This window comes from Camelina sativa, chromosome 9 (genome assembly GCF_000633955.1).
Source record: "Camelina sativa cultivar DH55 chromosome 9, Cs, whole genome shotgun sequence".
In the NCBI taxonomy this organism is placed as follows: domain Eukaryota; kingdom Viridiplantae; phylum Streptophyta; class Magnoliopsida; order Brassicales; family Brassicaceae; genus Camelina; species Camelina sativa.
In genome coordinates, this window is record NC_025693.1 from 34,522,867 (window position 1) to 34,538,802 (window position 15,936).

Consider the following 15,936-nt stretch of genomic DNA (forward strand, 5'->3'; position numbering starts at 1 on the left):
TCTAGTTTCTGAACTTTGTTTTGTAAACTCTTTCCCTCCAAATTGGGCAACCAATTCTGGAATCACCTTTTAATTTATTTAATTGTTTGGTTGAAAAAAAAAAACTAAATATTTTTCATATTTGGTTTCTAAATCTAATTTGTAAATCTCATGTTTTGATATTTTTTGTTTTGAATTAAAGCCTTTTTTTAGTATTGCTTTAGATCCATGTAACTTTTGGCACGGCTATGGATATTATATATTGTTTTTTTAATTGGGAGAAAGAAACATATATATATATATATATATATAATTTTCATTACATAAGATGTTTGAAGAAGACGAAACAATATTAGCATTCAATTGTACAAATGGCTATAATGAGCCACAATCTTTTTATTAATATAAAACCCAGACGTGCATTAGTGAAACAAACAAATCATGAACAATAATATACACGATAGATAAAATAATGATCTCTTTACATCTTAATTGGCGCTTTTCCATGAGGTGATCGAATGTCTCGGATCTTCTTCTCTTTTGAAAGTATTCCTGCTAACCTTCAACAACCAAAGTTTTAATATTATTAGTTAATATTTTTTAATCACGTATACATATATGAATGAATAAAGCTATCAAATAATACAAATTTGCGAAAAAAAAAATTACCAAAAAAAAAAATAAATAAATAATACAAAATTTATGTCACATACTTTATAAGAGCCATTCCATTAGTTGTTTGATAAGCATTTTCGTTAGAACCGGAGTCCAGGTTGACTCTAGAAACAGGTTTCTTGAGTAGCTCCTCTCCTGTCTTGGCAAGAACGTCAAGATTCTCGACCGTAGCGATATCCACAGAAGCAGCATCTCCAATTAATGTGTCATCCTATATAATATGTTGAAACACATATCTTAAAAGTTATGGTGACAAAGAAAAAAAAAATACGGGTTAGTGAACTGATGATTTTAATACCTGGATACGAATATAGTTGGCTTCGGAATGAAGAGCTCGGAAAACAGCAGATAGATGAAAATCAACCATGTCGGAGCTAGCTTGCGTGAACGCATCAATGAGAGGTGTAGAGCTATCGTGTGTTAACCAACTCAATAGCCCCCAGCCAGCTACTTCTTTTGCATTGAATTTCTCTTCGCATTTATGGTTTCCGGTTCCAAGCGAAAGAACAAGAAACCTTCCATAATCATTTGGTCTGATCGGGAAAAAATCGCTGCTACCTTTTGTGATCTCATTTGTTACCTCCCCAATGGCCACCAAAGCCTATACTTGACATATAACAATTATATGATAAATATATATTATTCAAAACCTCTATACAATTTTTTTCATTATTATACGAAATTTTCATTCTAAAAAAGATAAACGATAGCCTATGATTGCGTTTTCATGTTATAAAATAATATTTCAGTTATTTTTTTACTACATAAGTCAACAAATGTTATTATTCATCGTATAGAAACCTATTGTGACACAAATTCGTCGATCCCTAGAAATTTACCGGGTTGTTAGCTGCAACTCCGCCATCAATAAGATTGTATTCTTTAACGTTTCCGGTTGAATCTTCAGTTCTGAAGAAATGGGCAGGCAAGTAAGTAGGGGCTGCTGAAGTTGAGATAGCAATGTCAGCGAGGGTTGCATTCTTGAGAGGATTGTTTTTCACCTATAAGAGTACGTTGTCAGGTATATAATTAATCACAGAGTTTTTGTTAAGTTAATATACCATAATATAACTTCACAACTACAAACAAGCTAAACAAACCTCGTAACTACTAAAGATAGTAGGTTGAAGACGCTTGATATCAAAAGTTGGAATGACAACGTTGGTAAGCGTTTGATTTAACTTTGTATCACCCAACTTAGCGTGGATAAGTTGATGAAGGTATTCACCGTCATATTTAGGACCAGTCAAGGATTTCACAAGGTTTTTAGCGGCTGAAAATGGGAAATGATCTTGAGGGAAGATCTTTGGACAGTGCTCAAGATAGAATTCTTTTATCTCAGAGGCTGCAAACAAGGGTCGGCCTTCCTTGTTAGGAGCGGTGAGCATGGCTGTCACCAGACCACCGGTGCTTGTTCCTGCCACTACATCAAAGTAGTCTGCAAGCCTTGCGTCTTCCCCATCCAATTTCTATGCATCCATGTATATATATATATAGAACTAATATAAGAATAATGATATATATATGTATAATTAGGTAGCACAAATATACCTGAAGTTCGGACTCGAGAAAACCAAGGATGACTGCAGGGATAAGCCCTCTAATGCCACCACCGTCGATGCTGAGGATTGTCACTAAGTTTCCATAGGTCGGAGGTTGAAGAGGTGATTTCGGGCTATCCATTTGCATCTTGCAGAAAAAGCAAAGGAATATATTGAATATTTGTCACTTTTTGTTGATAGGATATCGATGTATGGTACTTGAGGAGATGAAACTTTGGTTTTGAGATGTTATGACTTATGAGGGGTTAACAAACTCGACGCATTTATAGCAAATAAGTGGCGGCTGTTACAAAGTTAGACTATGTCTTCATTCTTAATTACGATATTCACTCGTCAAATTAACCTTGCATTGCTTCGTCCCATTTGTTTTGAAGTACGATCTGATTGGTTTATTACATGGACTTTTATTGCATGGACATTTTTTCTTCTTCCGCGTAATTATGACCATGTCAACCATTTTTTATCAGTGAAAATTTTCAAATATTTATCAAGAATAACTACAAAAAAAGTTTTTGTTCAAACGAAAATAACTTCCCAATTATCGGGTATCTTGGCATGCATGTCACTTCTTCAAGGAAATCTAAGTTTTGTTTTAGTTAAATACTATTAGGTTCATGGGAGTTCACACGCCTGGGGCGTTCTTTCTAGTCACCCGCAGGTGTTAATTAGAGAAAACATAATATCCCCTGATCTTATTATATATCATCAAAATATACTTCAACAGTTGACAAAAACCAAAAAAAAAAACTTCAACAGTGAATCTTTTATTTAACAACAAATCATGTCAATTCGGTCATAGAAGTTAATTGAATTCAATTTATTATGTTGACAACAGCTGAGTCGCTGGAGTTTTGAAAAGATCAATGCCGTGACAAAAAGAAAGTTACAAAGTATATCTTTTGGGGCAATATTAAATTATTTAGAGTTTTAGCCGCCAGTCAGTACTTATCCCATCATTCAACCTACCTTTCATTGACCAAAAGAAGAAAATTAGTACATCAACTCTATGTTTTTCCTTAGTTTACAGACAATAATAACTAGCATTCGCTGTAACGCAGATGAATATTTGTTGATATACAGTGAATGTGATTCATCGCGAGCGAACACTTTACTTTTCTAGTAATATTAATTTTTTTAGTATTATATAAAATTTAAATAGCGAGATACATAATATATTTTTATTTATAAACTTTATTCGTATTAAATTTGATTTAGTCAATATTTAAATAGTGTATTTTTGTTAATAAGAGTTTGTATGTATCAATGTATCATCGACAAAATTTGATTTAGTCATCTAATTCCAGACCCGCTATCTATGGTCGGTGAAAATTTATTTTGCATACAGTGTTGGAAATCATAAATATATTTATGTAAGGTTTTGGTATTAAAACACATTTGGTTGTAAGACTTAAATGGTGTGTAGTAAGTTATGATTCGTTGCAAAATTACATACAACTCGATAGAAAATGAATCGTAAATTTTTTTATCAACCACAAATTAATTAATTATTATTTGAGTCAAATTTACATCAAGCGATCTAGAAGACTGAGCTAGATAATCTGTTTTTAAATTTAAAAGCGAATTATGCAATAAGTAAATTATACAATATCATACAATTCTAAAAGAATGATAAAATGATATATTGATATAATTCAGTTTCTACAGTAAATTAATACTGTAAAACTGTAATTACAAATATATAAAATTACTAACTTTAAAAGAAAAATGACTCTTTTTCTTAAAACATTAAACTTCAGTATTAATAAAAATATAAAATTAATTATTAATCTTAAAAAAAATGATTGTATATAATATTTACCTCAAGCATATTTACTTGGTTATAACCAATTTTGGGACGATATGGTAAATAAGTTTTTCTACACATGTCTAAACATTCTGAATGCATTCTGATCACACAGTATTGATAAGCATCTTGTACTTTAACTGTCCTTTTAGCACCGAGCATGGATCTGCATTGTCAATGTTTCCATCACCTCAGCATATATCCCATAAAATGAGTTGTTTTACAAAAATCATATCTATATCCCCAAACCCAATTATATACACATCTGTTATTTTCTTCTATGTATGTCCAGAAAGTCTGGTTATACATAATTCTCTTATGCAGCTACTTGATTTTCTTCTATTTTACGTTTATTTTTTTTTATTCATACCCCCTACTGATTCTATGATGTATCTTGGATTGTTCAAACCTATGATGATTCATATGCACAGGATTGCATGTAAATTAAAATATAACCTACTTAAAATCTAGTGGAAATGATTTACAGTTTTACACGGATTCCAACCCATAGCACCTCATTTGGTTCTACATTATTCTGAGCACACAGCATATGTCAATTACCCAATCTCCAAAATCATATGTCTAAGAAAGCAATAAATCTCAGATCCCACTAAAGAACATAATACAAGTCAACTTCTAACTCAAATCAATCATCATCATACAATAATTTCATCCCATGTGCGCTCCCTTACCATTTTCTTTTCACTCTCTCTTCTCTTTTTTCTTTGTTAATGAAAAAGAATATCATTATAAGTAGCTCTTATATATTACGCACATCATCACCAAAAACCATCCAGCAATATTTCTTTGGTTTAAAACTTTTAAACTCATTCCAAAGCCATGAAGAAGATCGATTTAGGGAGCCATAACGAGGCGGTTGAGCCGGACTGTATTAAAGCTCTCATTGTTGAATTCATCACCACCTTTCTCTTTGTCTTCGCCGGCGTCGGATCCGCCATGACCACCGGTAAATTAACATCCATGCTCTTTGGTTACAGTTTGATATTGCCATGCTAATATTTTGGTTTTCTACAGTTCTAACAAACCAAAAGTCCCTTAAATTGGTTCTTGAAACCGTGATGCACTTTCAATATATTTACAACATTTTTATTGTATTCATCATTTAGACAGTTTAGTCGGAAACACATTGGTGGGACTTTTCGCGGTCGCGGTGGCTCATGCATTGGTTGTAGGAGTAATGATATCTGCGGGTCATATCTCCGGTGGTCACCTCAACCCTTCCGTCACCCTTGGCCTACTTTTGGGTGGCCACATCAGCGTCTTCCGTGCATTCCTCTATTGGATTGATCAGTTGTTGGCCTCCTCCGCAGCATGTTTCCTCCTCAGTTACCTCACCGGAGGAATGGTACGGTATCTAATTTAATATACCAAACTTAATTTTTTGTTAGTATCAACAACTTTTAACGCTATTAAAAGTAAAGCCAAAAATTATGATCCCATAACAACTTTCACAAGATTCTTTTGGTTTCGTGATCTAGTCAACTTTCAATTGCTTGCCTTTGTTTTATTTTTCCTTATATAACTTTTTTCTCATTCAATAATACACAAGTTTTAATATACGTAATCTTTACAAATTTTTTTCATTGGCTCAGAATGCAATACATTTTATATATCTTTATCTAATCAGATTTGTTAAAACTTTTGATTAATTATATACACTTCAAAAATGACGATATATTCCGGCATGTTCGATTTATCATGTGGTTTGACATTACACTATAACGCTTTGTGTTTAGGCAACTCCGGTTCACACATTAGCAAGTGGAGTTAGTTACACTCAAGGGATTATCTGGGAGATCATCTTAACATTTTCACTTCTCTTCACTGTCTACGCAACTATGGTGGATCCCAAGAAGGGATCTCTCGATGGGTTGGGTCCACTTCTCACAGGATTTGTCGTCGGAGCCAACATCCTTGCGGGCGGCGCCTTTTCTGGCGCTTCCATGAACCCCGCCCGGTCTTTTGGTCCCGCTTTGGTCTCTGGAAACTGGACTGACCATTGGGTATATTGGGTTGGACCGTTGATTGGTGGTGGACTCGCCGGTTTCATCTACGAGAATGTCCTCATCGACCGTCCACATGTTCCAGTTGCTGACGACGAGCAACCATTGATGAATAATTAAAATGTGTTTGGATCTGTGCTATGCACGTCACAGACAGACCTTAAGATGTTTTATTTGATCTCGCAAATCCTCTTCTTTTTGTCCTTTTAGACGTATTTATATTAAGTTTTTAACCTTAATATATCTATTCAAATAATTGAGTCTTTCCGATTATATAAAGATAAGTAAGCATATAAAATCATTTCCAAAAGCCATTACAACCACAGTGACCGTCTTTGTAATGGTGGAACCTATTTCTGTCTCTCACAATGATCTTTAAATTAAAGAAGATCATCTATTCATGACATCCCATAAACCTGAAGGTACTCCATAATCCTAATCCGAACATCTTCTTTCAAACTCATCATACCAAAACGCAATCGCGGCCTTTTGGCTATGCAGACACATTATATTTCATTCTCTTTCTCTTCTTCATTTATGCCAAATATATAACACAAGGGTCATGTGCCACTCTGCCTTATACCCATGCAGCAAGTTATGGACTTCCCGAATGTATTGTACATGTTTACGTAAGAATTAACAATAATAATATTTATTTGTAAAGGTTTATTTTATATATTTTGAAAATAAAAATCATCCTATAAATTTTTGGAAATATGATTATCAGTTACGATAAGTATAGCCCAACACATTTNATTTTTATTTGTATTACGCCCTTGTATGTATATATATATATATATATATATATATATATATATAATTGTGTGACAACTCGTTATAGATTTGTTGATGTGTATTTCTTTGAATAATTTTCAATTGTAAACCGAACCGTTTTCATTTTATCCTACTATATTAATTAGGAAGTACAAATATGAAACTAACCTTAAAATGTGTAAAAAATTACATTCAATTGCCATTAGAAAAACTTAATTAAGTTTAATTAATTAAATAAAAAAATATAATTAATTAAAAAAGAAAATTGGGGACACATAAAACAAAATAAATTGTAGAAAAGTAAAAAAAAAATCTATTAGAATCAAAACTAATTCATAATTAAAAAAAAATTAACAGCTAAGATTTTATAAATCTAATCGAATAAAATCTATATAACCACAAATTTTATCAAAAAACTTTTCCAGCACGGGTTAAAATTTTTATCAAAAATCTAATCGAATAAAATATATAACAGTTTCGTTTAACAGCTTAATTTTAAAAATTAATAAATAAAAGATAAAGGATATAGCTATAGTATCTTATCTATTTTAAAAAATTATATTTTTCTTTTAGCCACCGTTCTTTAGAAAAATAAAACGATGTTGAGATTTAAAATATATTCAATGCTTGAAAGTGCTTATTATAGACAAGAAAAGGAAGCCACAGAAGAAAACAATGAATGTTGTTTTCAAAGAGATTTTTAAGAACATTCACTAGCTATATTTAGTTGCTCCTTTTACATGTCAGTTATATATTTTTACTTACTTCACATTTCACAACTATAGCAAGAATTGCGTTTAATTGATAAAGATTTAAACAATTTTATTTACTACCTGCAAATGTTTTATTGACAGGTTTTCAATAAACATTTTTAAAATACAAAAGTTTTAGTATAAGCAAACAAATTTTTAATCACAAACTATTATAAATAACATAATAACAAAATAAATTATTACAAATTTTCATCAAAAAAAAAGCTCAGCCCGCGGAAGGGTTAGTACCTAGTTTTTTTATTAAAAGATTTATTAATACCATGCCCAACATTTAAGTACATTTCCTTGTCGACGTGATTGGGTTTTATTTTAGAACATGATTCATGCATACCATTTCCAATGATGAATGTTCCATCTATGTTGACAACAATTACTTCTTGATGCAAATACTCTTAAATGATTATACACTACTAAAAAGTTATTCATACCGTATAAGAATACTCTTAAATGATCACATCACTAACAAAAAGGAAAAAACCAAATTATTTACAATCACAACAAGAATGATCGGAAAATAGAAAGATAAAGCAAATTTTCTTTTTCTATTAGTATTTTTTTTTTGTAAAACTGTGAATTTTCATTACTGAAACTCAATTGCAATGTTTAAAATAGCTTGGAAAACGAGAGATACCCTGTGCCANAAAAAAAAAAAAAAAAAAAAACAGAGGATATCTTGACTAATAGCGAAAAGCAGAGCATCTACTCTGAATTATACATTACATTACTCAGTATCAAACAGTGAACACTGAACACACTAGCATAATAACAGGTTTTTCTTGTTAATGCAAGATAATTTAAAATAAATATCACGCTCATTGTTATTTACATAAATCCTCTATGTACCCAAAACCAAATCATTGCTTATTAACGAAAAAAAATTATACACGTATAGTTTGCATATAAACTAAAAGATATATATATATATATATATATATGGTAAAAAAAATAAGGAACTGCATGTAAAAGAAAGGAGAAACAAAAATGTGCATTTATTTCCAAAAAAAGTCCTTTATTCGTAATTCCACAGAAAGCTTTCTTGGAGAAGTGGGTCCAACAGTACCGAATCATCTCCGTACGTAAAATCATCTTTGGTAGCATCTAACCATGGGGGCATCGACACCAACCCCTCCAACGAGTCGAACAGCCCAAAATCGTTTTGTACATTGTTGTCAAGACTTGGCAACTCCACGATTTCTCCTAGCTCTTCCGAGAGCATAGAAGACGAGGACGAGGAAGAGGATGAGGGCAATCCCTTTTCAATCTTCTCAGTCTCACACCTAGTTTGGGACGACGTGGTCTTATCTTCGATATTGAATGGTACAGTTTTGAAATCCATAAGAGCGGCTTCAGCGGCCGCGGCCTGGATGTCCTGTGGACTGAGCGAGATGGGTCGTGGCAAAAACTCCGCGAGCTCGGGGAAGTTGAGGATTGCAGATGTTCCTTTGATACTTAATGCCGCAACATCGTGGGCACGTGCTGCCATCTCCGCTGTGGGGAATGTCCCGAGCCAGATTCTTGATTTCTTACGAGGCTCTCGGATCTCCGAGACCCATTTCCCCCAGCTTCTCATGCGGGCACCACGATATACCACTGTTTCTTTGGCTTTCTCCTTTTTTCCCTTCTTGGTGGAGGAACATTCTGTGTCGGAACCATGAGACTCACTCATTGCTCTCTATCTCTCTCTCTCTCTCGTTTTGATGTCAAAAATGTTCGACAAATTGAGTACCAAAATGTAGAATAAGAATTAGTTGCTAGGCAAAAAGGATTGAGACAATTTTGGGTGTCGGTGTAAGATAGTAAAGTTTTTGTTTGAATGGTTGATATAAACGAGTCATGTTTATGTTTCTTCTTTCCAATGACTTCAATACTATATATAGTGTGTGTCTGTGGGTCGTGTAAGAGAGACACTGTGGGCATTGTGGGCACTATGGGGTATTGTGGTCAAATTCTAATGAACTTTGTGATAGAGGTCATAGAGGTCAAATTCTAATGAACTTTGTGATATAATGTTTGAAAATGGAAATTAACGATAAAAAGCCTCAATTTTCGTTCCATCAATTTAAAAACTTTTAAATAAATTTATGTATATAAAAAGATCAATGCTAAATAATTTTCGAGCAAATGTTTTTCCCTCTACAAATATTACGAATCAGATTTTTTTTTTGTTTCTTTCTTAAATGTCGATTAATTTGTATGTATGCAATTTGTTTACAACGAGTGACACTTTGATCTCTGTTTTGTCTTTCCCCGGGAAATGGAATCTTTTTTCTTAAGTACTCCATGGCTAGCTAGCTAGTGTTTGTTTCCTCCTCAAGCTCAGCACGACATTTTGAGAGAGATATTTCTGCAACTTATCTATCAACGCCATAATTGGCATGAAACTGACCTCAAGAGAAGGTACCAATTGTTGTGTTAATTCCCGAACAGCTGTATAAACAACTTCGTTTTGCTATGATTAATAAACTACTAGTTTAACAAAAAAAGTTGTCAATTGAATGTTAAAGGAATAGTCGTTGCCTCGTTGGGTTTATTACTGCCACTGGTTTGCTAAATTTGTAAAAGGCAACTTATTACGTACGTATGCATGAATCAAGTTTTAAATTCGTGTGCATTATTATTATTGTAAGCTTTTTTCTAAGTTTGGAAAATAAGAGAAAAGAGAAGATAAAGACTTGCTAATTAAGGCGCATTTCAAATTGTATAATTGGTCGGATTATCTTACTCATGAGCGTGTCCCCTCTACTGCGCTACGTTTTTCTTTATCGTCATTTTCAGTCCTTTACTAACTATTTAATTGGTAGGTTGTGGTCAAGAGTCTATAATGGGGCTCAAATCCTACCCCTAAAAAGCCAAAAAAGAAAAAAAAAAAAAAATACTAAAAACATTTTGGACAATTCTCACAAATAGCACTAAAAATAAATTTTATTTTCAAATTTAGCATATTATCTCTAAAGTTAGTAAAACAGCACGATTTTCAAAATTAGACTTACAAAATTAAATTTTAAATTGTAAAGACAAACCCTACCCCTAAAAACTATATATTAAATGTAAAATACGCAGCTAAAATATAATAAAAATATTTTAATTGTATTAATTAATGTTATTTCTGAAACTTTGTGGAGTGTGTGCTATAAGTGCTATTTGATGGTATTTCTCAGAAAAATTATGCATCATAACATTAACAACTGAGTAGTATATGATAAATAAATTAAAATCCCCAAAATAAAATATGCTAATTCAAAATGGATGTTACAAAAATTATGTGCAATTAACTAGGGTTTGGGCTCGATTTTGGATTAAAAGCACAATAATTTATAAGATAGCAATATCCCAGAGAGGTCTAACATATTAAGAAAAAAAAGTATGTATGTATGTATGATGTATCTATCAAAGTGGTCAATGGCTTTCGAATGGGGCTCAAATTAAATCCTCCGCCTAAAAAAAAGAAAAAACAAAGTATACTACAAAATATGCATCATAACAATAACAATTGACAGATAACAAGAAAAAAAATCTTAAAATAAAATATGTTAAATTCAATTTTGGCTATTCACATTAAATAACAATAATTGAATATTTATCAAATGATCTTAACGCTTTACAAATTATAAAATCAGTATTCATTTAACGTATCTGAAACTTTTGAAATTATAATTTATAAATTTCAGACCATCAAACGCGCAGTCTTAAACTGTAGTTTTAACCACTAAAATTAAAAATTTCGTCCGTCCACATCAATCATCCAAACAGATGGTTGTGGTGCATTGAGATGTCGAAAGCGAAAATAATTGATTAACTAACGTGTAAATTAGATGGCAAGTATGAGTCACAAATTAAATGTAATCATAAACTTCAACATACAAATTGTTTAGTGATCAAAGATTTTTCATTTGTTTCTCCGATTGTTTGATTTGTAGGAATGCTATCATCTAAGTCTATTAAGAAAATTATTTCTGTCACAATAAACAAAAAGATATGTTAGACATTATTACTACAAAACGTATAACCTAATAATTAGGATCTAACCTGACCGTCATTGTCCGTGGCCTTCACGCCCATCCTTGGTTCGTGGCTCCACGATTGTTTGACAGCTGATTCGTTATTTTGCGAGGCTTTTAAATATTGGTATTAGCCTACATCATCACATGCTATTTTTCTGAATTTTATTCTAATCACAAGGTAACATAAATCAATTTTTAGTAAACTATCCGTCATGATATAGCTCCAGCTCAAATAAAAACATTTAGCTGCAAAATTCTCTCTGAATAAGTAAATGAAAATATAAATATATTTTGATTATATATGTTATCCAAATAAACTCTTTAAATGAATTCTTATGCACCACCATATTTCTCGATTTTAGAAGTTTATAAAAGCCCCTACCAAATCGTTACTCCGACGGTATTATCACACTTGAATCTACAACTGATTTGTTTAGGATATTTTCAAAGTTTGTTATCCATCTTACAAATCACTACACGATTTTTCACGCAAAATTTGGTTATTACTCAAAAGGTAACAGAAATAATTTATCTAAAATTACCCTAGCACGCTTAACTTTAGAGTTTTTTTTAAATAATTAAAAAAGAAGTGTATTTTGATGATATAAGTAGCCAGAATAAATTATTAGTTTCTTCTCATGCACCACTATATTTTTCAAAATTTTAGAAATGTTATATACAGACCACTAACATATTGCAACATTCTTATTGCGAACTAGATAGTCACTTGACAATATGATCTCACTTCACTCCAGATTTTTATGGCTTCGGCTATGATGCCGCTTGTAACGCTCCAACCGTTACCGTATATATATTACTTTCTTCAGACTATCGGTTTTTAAAAATTGTTACCTACCCTAAAGTTATCATATGATATTTTCCATGGTTTTTTTCTGATAATTCACTGAACAATAAAAATCAATTCTCAAAATATTGCACTTAGCGTAAAAAAGAAAATTTATGCTCAATCACACTTAGTTCTAAAATTTTCTCTTCACAAATAACTTAAGAAAAAATTCTTCAATGAAATAAATAACAAAATCAATTTTTTGAAAATGCTTCTCATATTATCATAAAGGTTTTTCAAATTATAGATAGGTATTAAGTTTGTGACCAACAGATTTGTGAAACCAGTTTGATATATATATATATATATATATATATATATATATATACAAACAGGATTATGCTTTTTCTTTTTCCAATTAACTCTATATAAGAAAATTATAAAGATTACATTACATGATATAAATTTATCACCGACACGACTGTCCAAACAAAAAAACACATAAAAAAAACATGGTGAAACTCTCCTCTTACGATTTCCTTGTCAATGAATGTAACAGAAAAAAAGGAATGGATCAACGTGTTTCGGACTAAACGCCAAATATAGTACTGTCAGTACGTTATTCTTGCATGTCCACTCATGACGAAATGCGCATTGCCGACTTATGAATTTCCAACGTTCATGTACCGTACGTTACATTTATAGTCGTTAATCTGCATAAACAAAATATATGCAGTAAAGGTTGCATGAAAGACTGGTGGTCAAATTTATCTTCCGTGGTTATTCGAAGTATTAGGATGCTTAATATTATTATTTCTTTTTATTTAATTCGTGTTTTTTTTTTTTTTCATTTTTATTAGAGAGTTCATACATGGTTCTAATTTCGATTTACAAGATAAGAAAAGTGGAACAAAATAACAAATTAGAATTTATGGTTGTATACGACACAACCACATTATAGCTAGTGGTACACAATTATAGTGGACCCGGTCTTTGTATTTTTATTTTACTTCTTCCTTTGTTTTCAGTATATACGACGTAACCACATTAACCGTTGTTGAATGGTCGTATTCAAATGCTCATATTCTCTCATTCGCATTCAAATCTTCATTAGCTAAGTCGATTTTATATTTAATATGAGCTAACAAAACTATTTAGATTTTTTTTTTCCCGATAACGAGTATCGAATTTTTGTCCCACCAAAATGGTCGAAAAATTATTTGATCTAATGACATCGTATAGTTTTATTATACAATGAATTTATGAATAAGTAAAAACTATAAAAGAGTACTCAGAACTTCAGAAGCAATGACATAAAAAATGAGTACTCAAAAGCAATGACATAAAAAATCATTTTTGTTTATGTCAGTTTTTTTTTCAAGTCATGGAAAATCCATCAAAAACATTTTCTACGACAAAAATGGTCAGAAATTGGTAGAAAAAAATATTCGCCCATTTTCCCACCATATATCACTTTCAACCAAAAACAGTTTTCCACGATTAAATTATGATCCTTTTTTTGGGAACTGATTTGGGAACTGATTTGTTTTCTTGAAGTATCTCACAAGTCACAATGATTTAATGAATTCATTTTTTATATATTCCCAAAAAAATGAATGTGAACCCATACAAAATCAAAAGTAAAAAAGAAAAAAGAAACAAATATCAAACTAAAGATTTTTTGGAAAACTAGGACTGTATATGACAAAAATCTCAATCCAAACTGATACTGTACCCAATCATACACACTCGATTAGTTTTACGTTAAATATTATTTCAATAAACCGAATTCCCAAAAATAAATTTTAGAATAATGTAGTGAGTCAGTAGAGGGGATGATGCTATGTGAACTTTATCTCTGAGCTCCTCAGCAGCTTGCATTAGGCTATAAGCCTATAATTTGGATGTATAGCCTAATTAGCAGTGTTCTAAAATGCGCTAGGCGCTCTCTATGCGATAGACGAATGCCTAGCGCCTAGTTGTATACGCGGGTGTTTAGGCGGAGTCTAGGCGGATATTTATATATACTAAATAGTTATATATATATATATGTAATATGTAAATTATAAAATAGTTATATTCTTAAAGCAATTATTTATGCAGATTCATTCAGTTATAGCTCATAGCAGTTGAATTATGATGATAATCCTCTCCAATTTTTACTGAAAAAATAATACAAAAATAATTAAATAATCAAACCATGACAACAAAACATGATTGTTACTCCAACAATCGATGTTATATAAACACTTCACAAGGAATAGCCACGAACAATAAACAAAAGGTATGAACAGAGGCATCAACAAACTATTACTAGTATAGTATAATATTAAAGAAAGAACTGTACCACAAACACTACGATACACGAAAGTGACCATGAAGCCGCTTACGTTAAGAAGAAGGTCAATCAGAGTAGAGAGATAAACCTACGAGGAATACCGAATAACAGAGAAGAGCAATAGAATTTAACGAGCTATAAAAACGAGCTATAGCCAGAGAGATATCAATAATAGTTGGGATTGTATTTAGGGTTTTTCATTAAGTATTAAGAAACTAAGTTTTTGTCCACTTAAGAAAACACACAGACGACGTCTCGGTGGTGTTGTATACGCGGACTATGCGGTGCCGAGGCGCCCGCTTTATAAGAAAACGCATAATAAGCTGTATAGGATGTATTCGATACGTTACCGAATAGAGAATAGGCGGCGCATATACGAGCAAAGCGCCCACCATTTAGAACACTGCTAATTAGTTAGTTTATACATAAAAGTACATCCAGTAATTAGCTAGTTAGTGCTACGTCATAAGGATTATAAATAAAATATATAAACAGTCCTTGGTTGAGAAAAAAAAAACTTATTAGGGATTTGTAAGGTATTACAGTTTTGATTTTATGGCTTCGGATTGGATACTAGAAAAAGTAAAATGTAAGTGTGTACCAAAACCATCATTTCCTTCTTCAGAATATATGTTCAGCAAAACCAGTTCAGAGATTGTGTGAGCTTCAAATTAGCCAATCTTGAAGTGGAGCTTCCTGTAACATATATTCTTTTTATTTTTGGTCGATATAAACAGCATCAACGTCATCAAGTTCTAGTAGTTTCTGCATAAGCTCTTTGTTCAATTCCATGGCTTCATCATCGACCTGTAACAACCAACAACAATCCCAAGTAATCTCTATGTAAGTGTATCTATTTGAGATAGATATCCAGTAATCAGAGCCACCAAGAACAAGAAGAGGTCATAAGGGGGCATTGCCACTTCCAACTTTGGTTATGTAGCATATGCAATCTATAACGTATTTAACAAGTTAAAAGAGGATAACTATATGTTGACAACAGCAAGATTAGAATCGCCAAGTAGTATTAGACATGACGGAAATGGTACGGCACAGAGGCTACAGTCCAGAGCGGAAATTCACTACCTCAACTGTTGTCAGAGGAAGCAGTTCAGAGCCATTGTCAGGCTCGAAGTTCACTCCTTCATCACGTAGCTTTGATAGTATCGTTGAGTAGTTCTCAGATGAAGTTACAATTTTGTAGTACCTGAACAGATAG

General features: G+C 32.1%; 4 protein-coding genes across 4 annotated transcripts in view; 1 reads left to right on the plus strand and 3 right to left on the minus strand.

Moving 5' to 3' along the window:
• On the minus strand, positions 318-2,456 carry LOC104714048 (patatin-like protein 2). Its single transcript, XM_010431285.2, has 6 exons — positions 2,206-2,456; positions 1,755-2,123; positions 1,494-1,655; positions 953-1,255; positions 693-865; positions 318-539 (listed from the first exon to the last, which is right to left on the minus strand). Exons 1-6 carry the CDS (start codon positions 2,341-2,343, stop codon positions 461-463), a joined length of 1,224 nt encoding a protein of 407 aa, XP_010429587.1. The 5' UTR covers positions 2,344-2,456; the 3' UTR covers positions 318-460.
• On the plus strand, positions 4,776-6,309 carry LOC104714049 (aquaporin TIP4-1). The gene is made up of 3 exons (XM_010431286.2): positions 4,776-4,987; positions 5,148-5,386; positions 5,778-6,309. Exons 1-3 carry the CDS (start codon positions 4,861-4,863, stop codon positions 6,162-6,164), a joined length of 753 nt encoding a protein of 250 aa, XP_010429588.1. The 5' UTR covers positions 4,776-4,860; the 3' UTR covers positions 6,165-6,309.
• LOC104714050 (ethylene-responsive transcription factor ERF042-like) lies at positions 8,550-9,416 on the minus strand. Its single transcript, XM_010431287.2, has one exon. The coding sequence runs from the start codon at positions 9,255-9,257 to the stop codon at positions 8,601-8,603; it is 657 nt and encodes a 218-aa protein (XP_010429589.1). The 5' UTR covers positions 9,258-9,416; the 3' UTR covers positions 8,550-8,600.
• LOC104714051 (probable transcriptional regulatory protein At2g25830) overlaps positions 15,188-15,936 on the minus strand; it is a 3,495-nt gene continuing 2,746 nt past the window's right edge. Inside the window, exons 5-6 of the mRNA XM_010431288.1 lie at positions 15,804-15,924; positions 15,188-15,524 (exon numbers count right to left, since the gene is read on the minus strand). Coding sequence (XP_010429590.1) covers positions 15,432-15,524; positions 15,804-15,924 — 214 coding nt within the window. The 3' untranslated portion in view covers positions 15,188-15,431. The remainder of the gene's footprint in view (positions 15,525-15,803; positions 15,925-15,936) is intronic.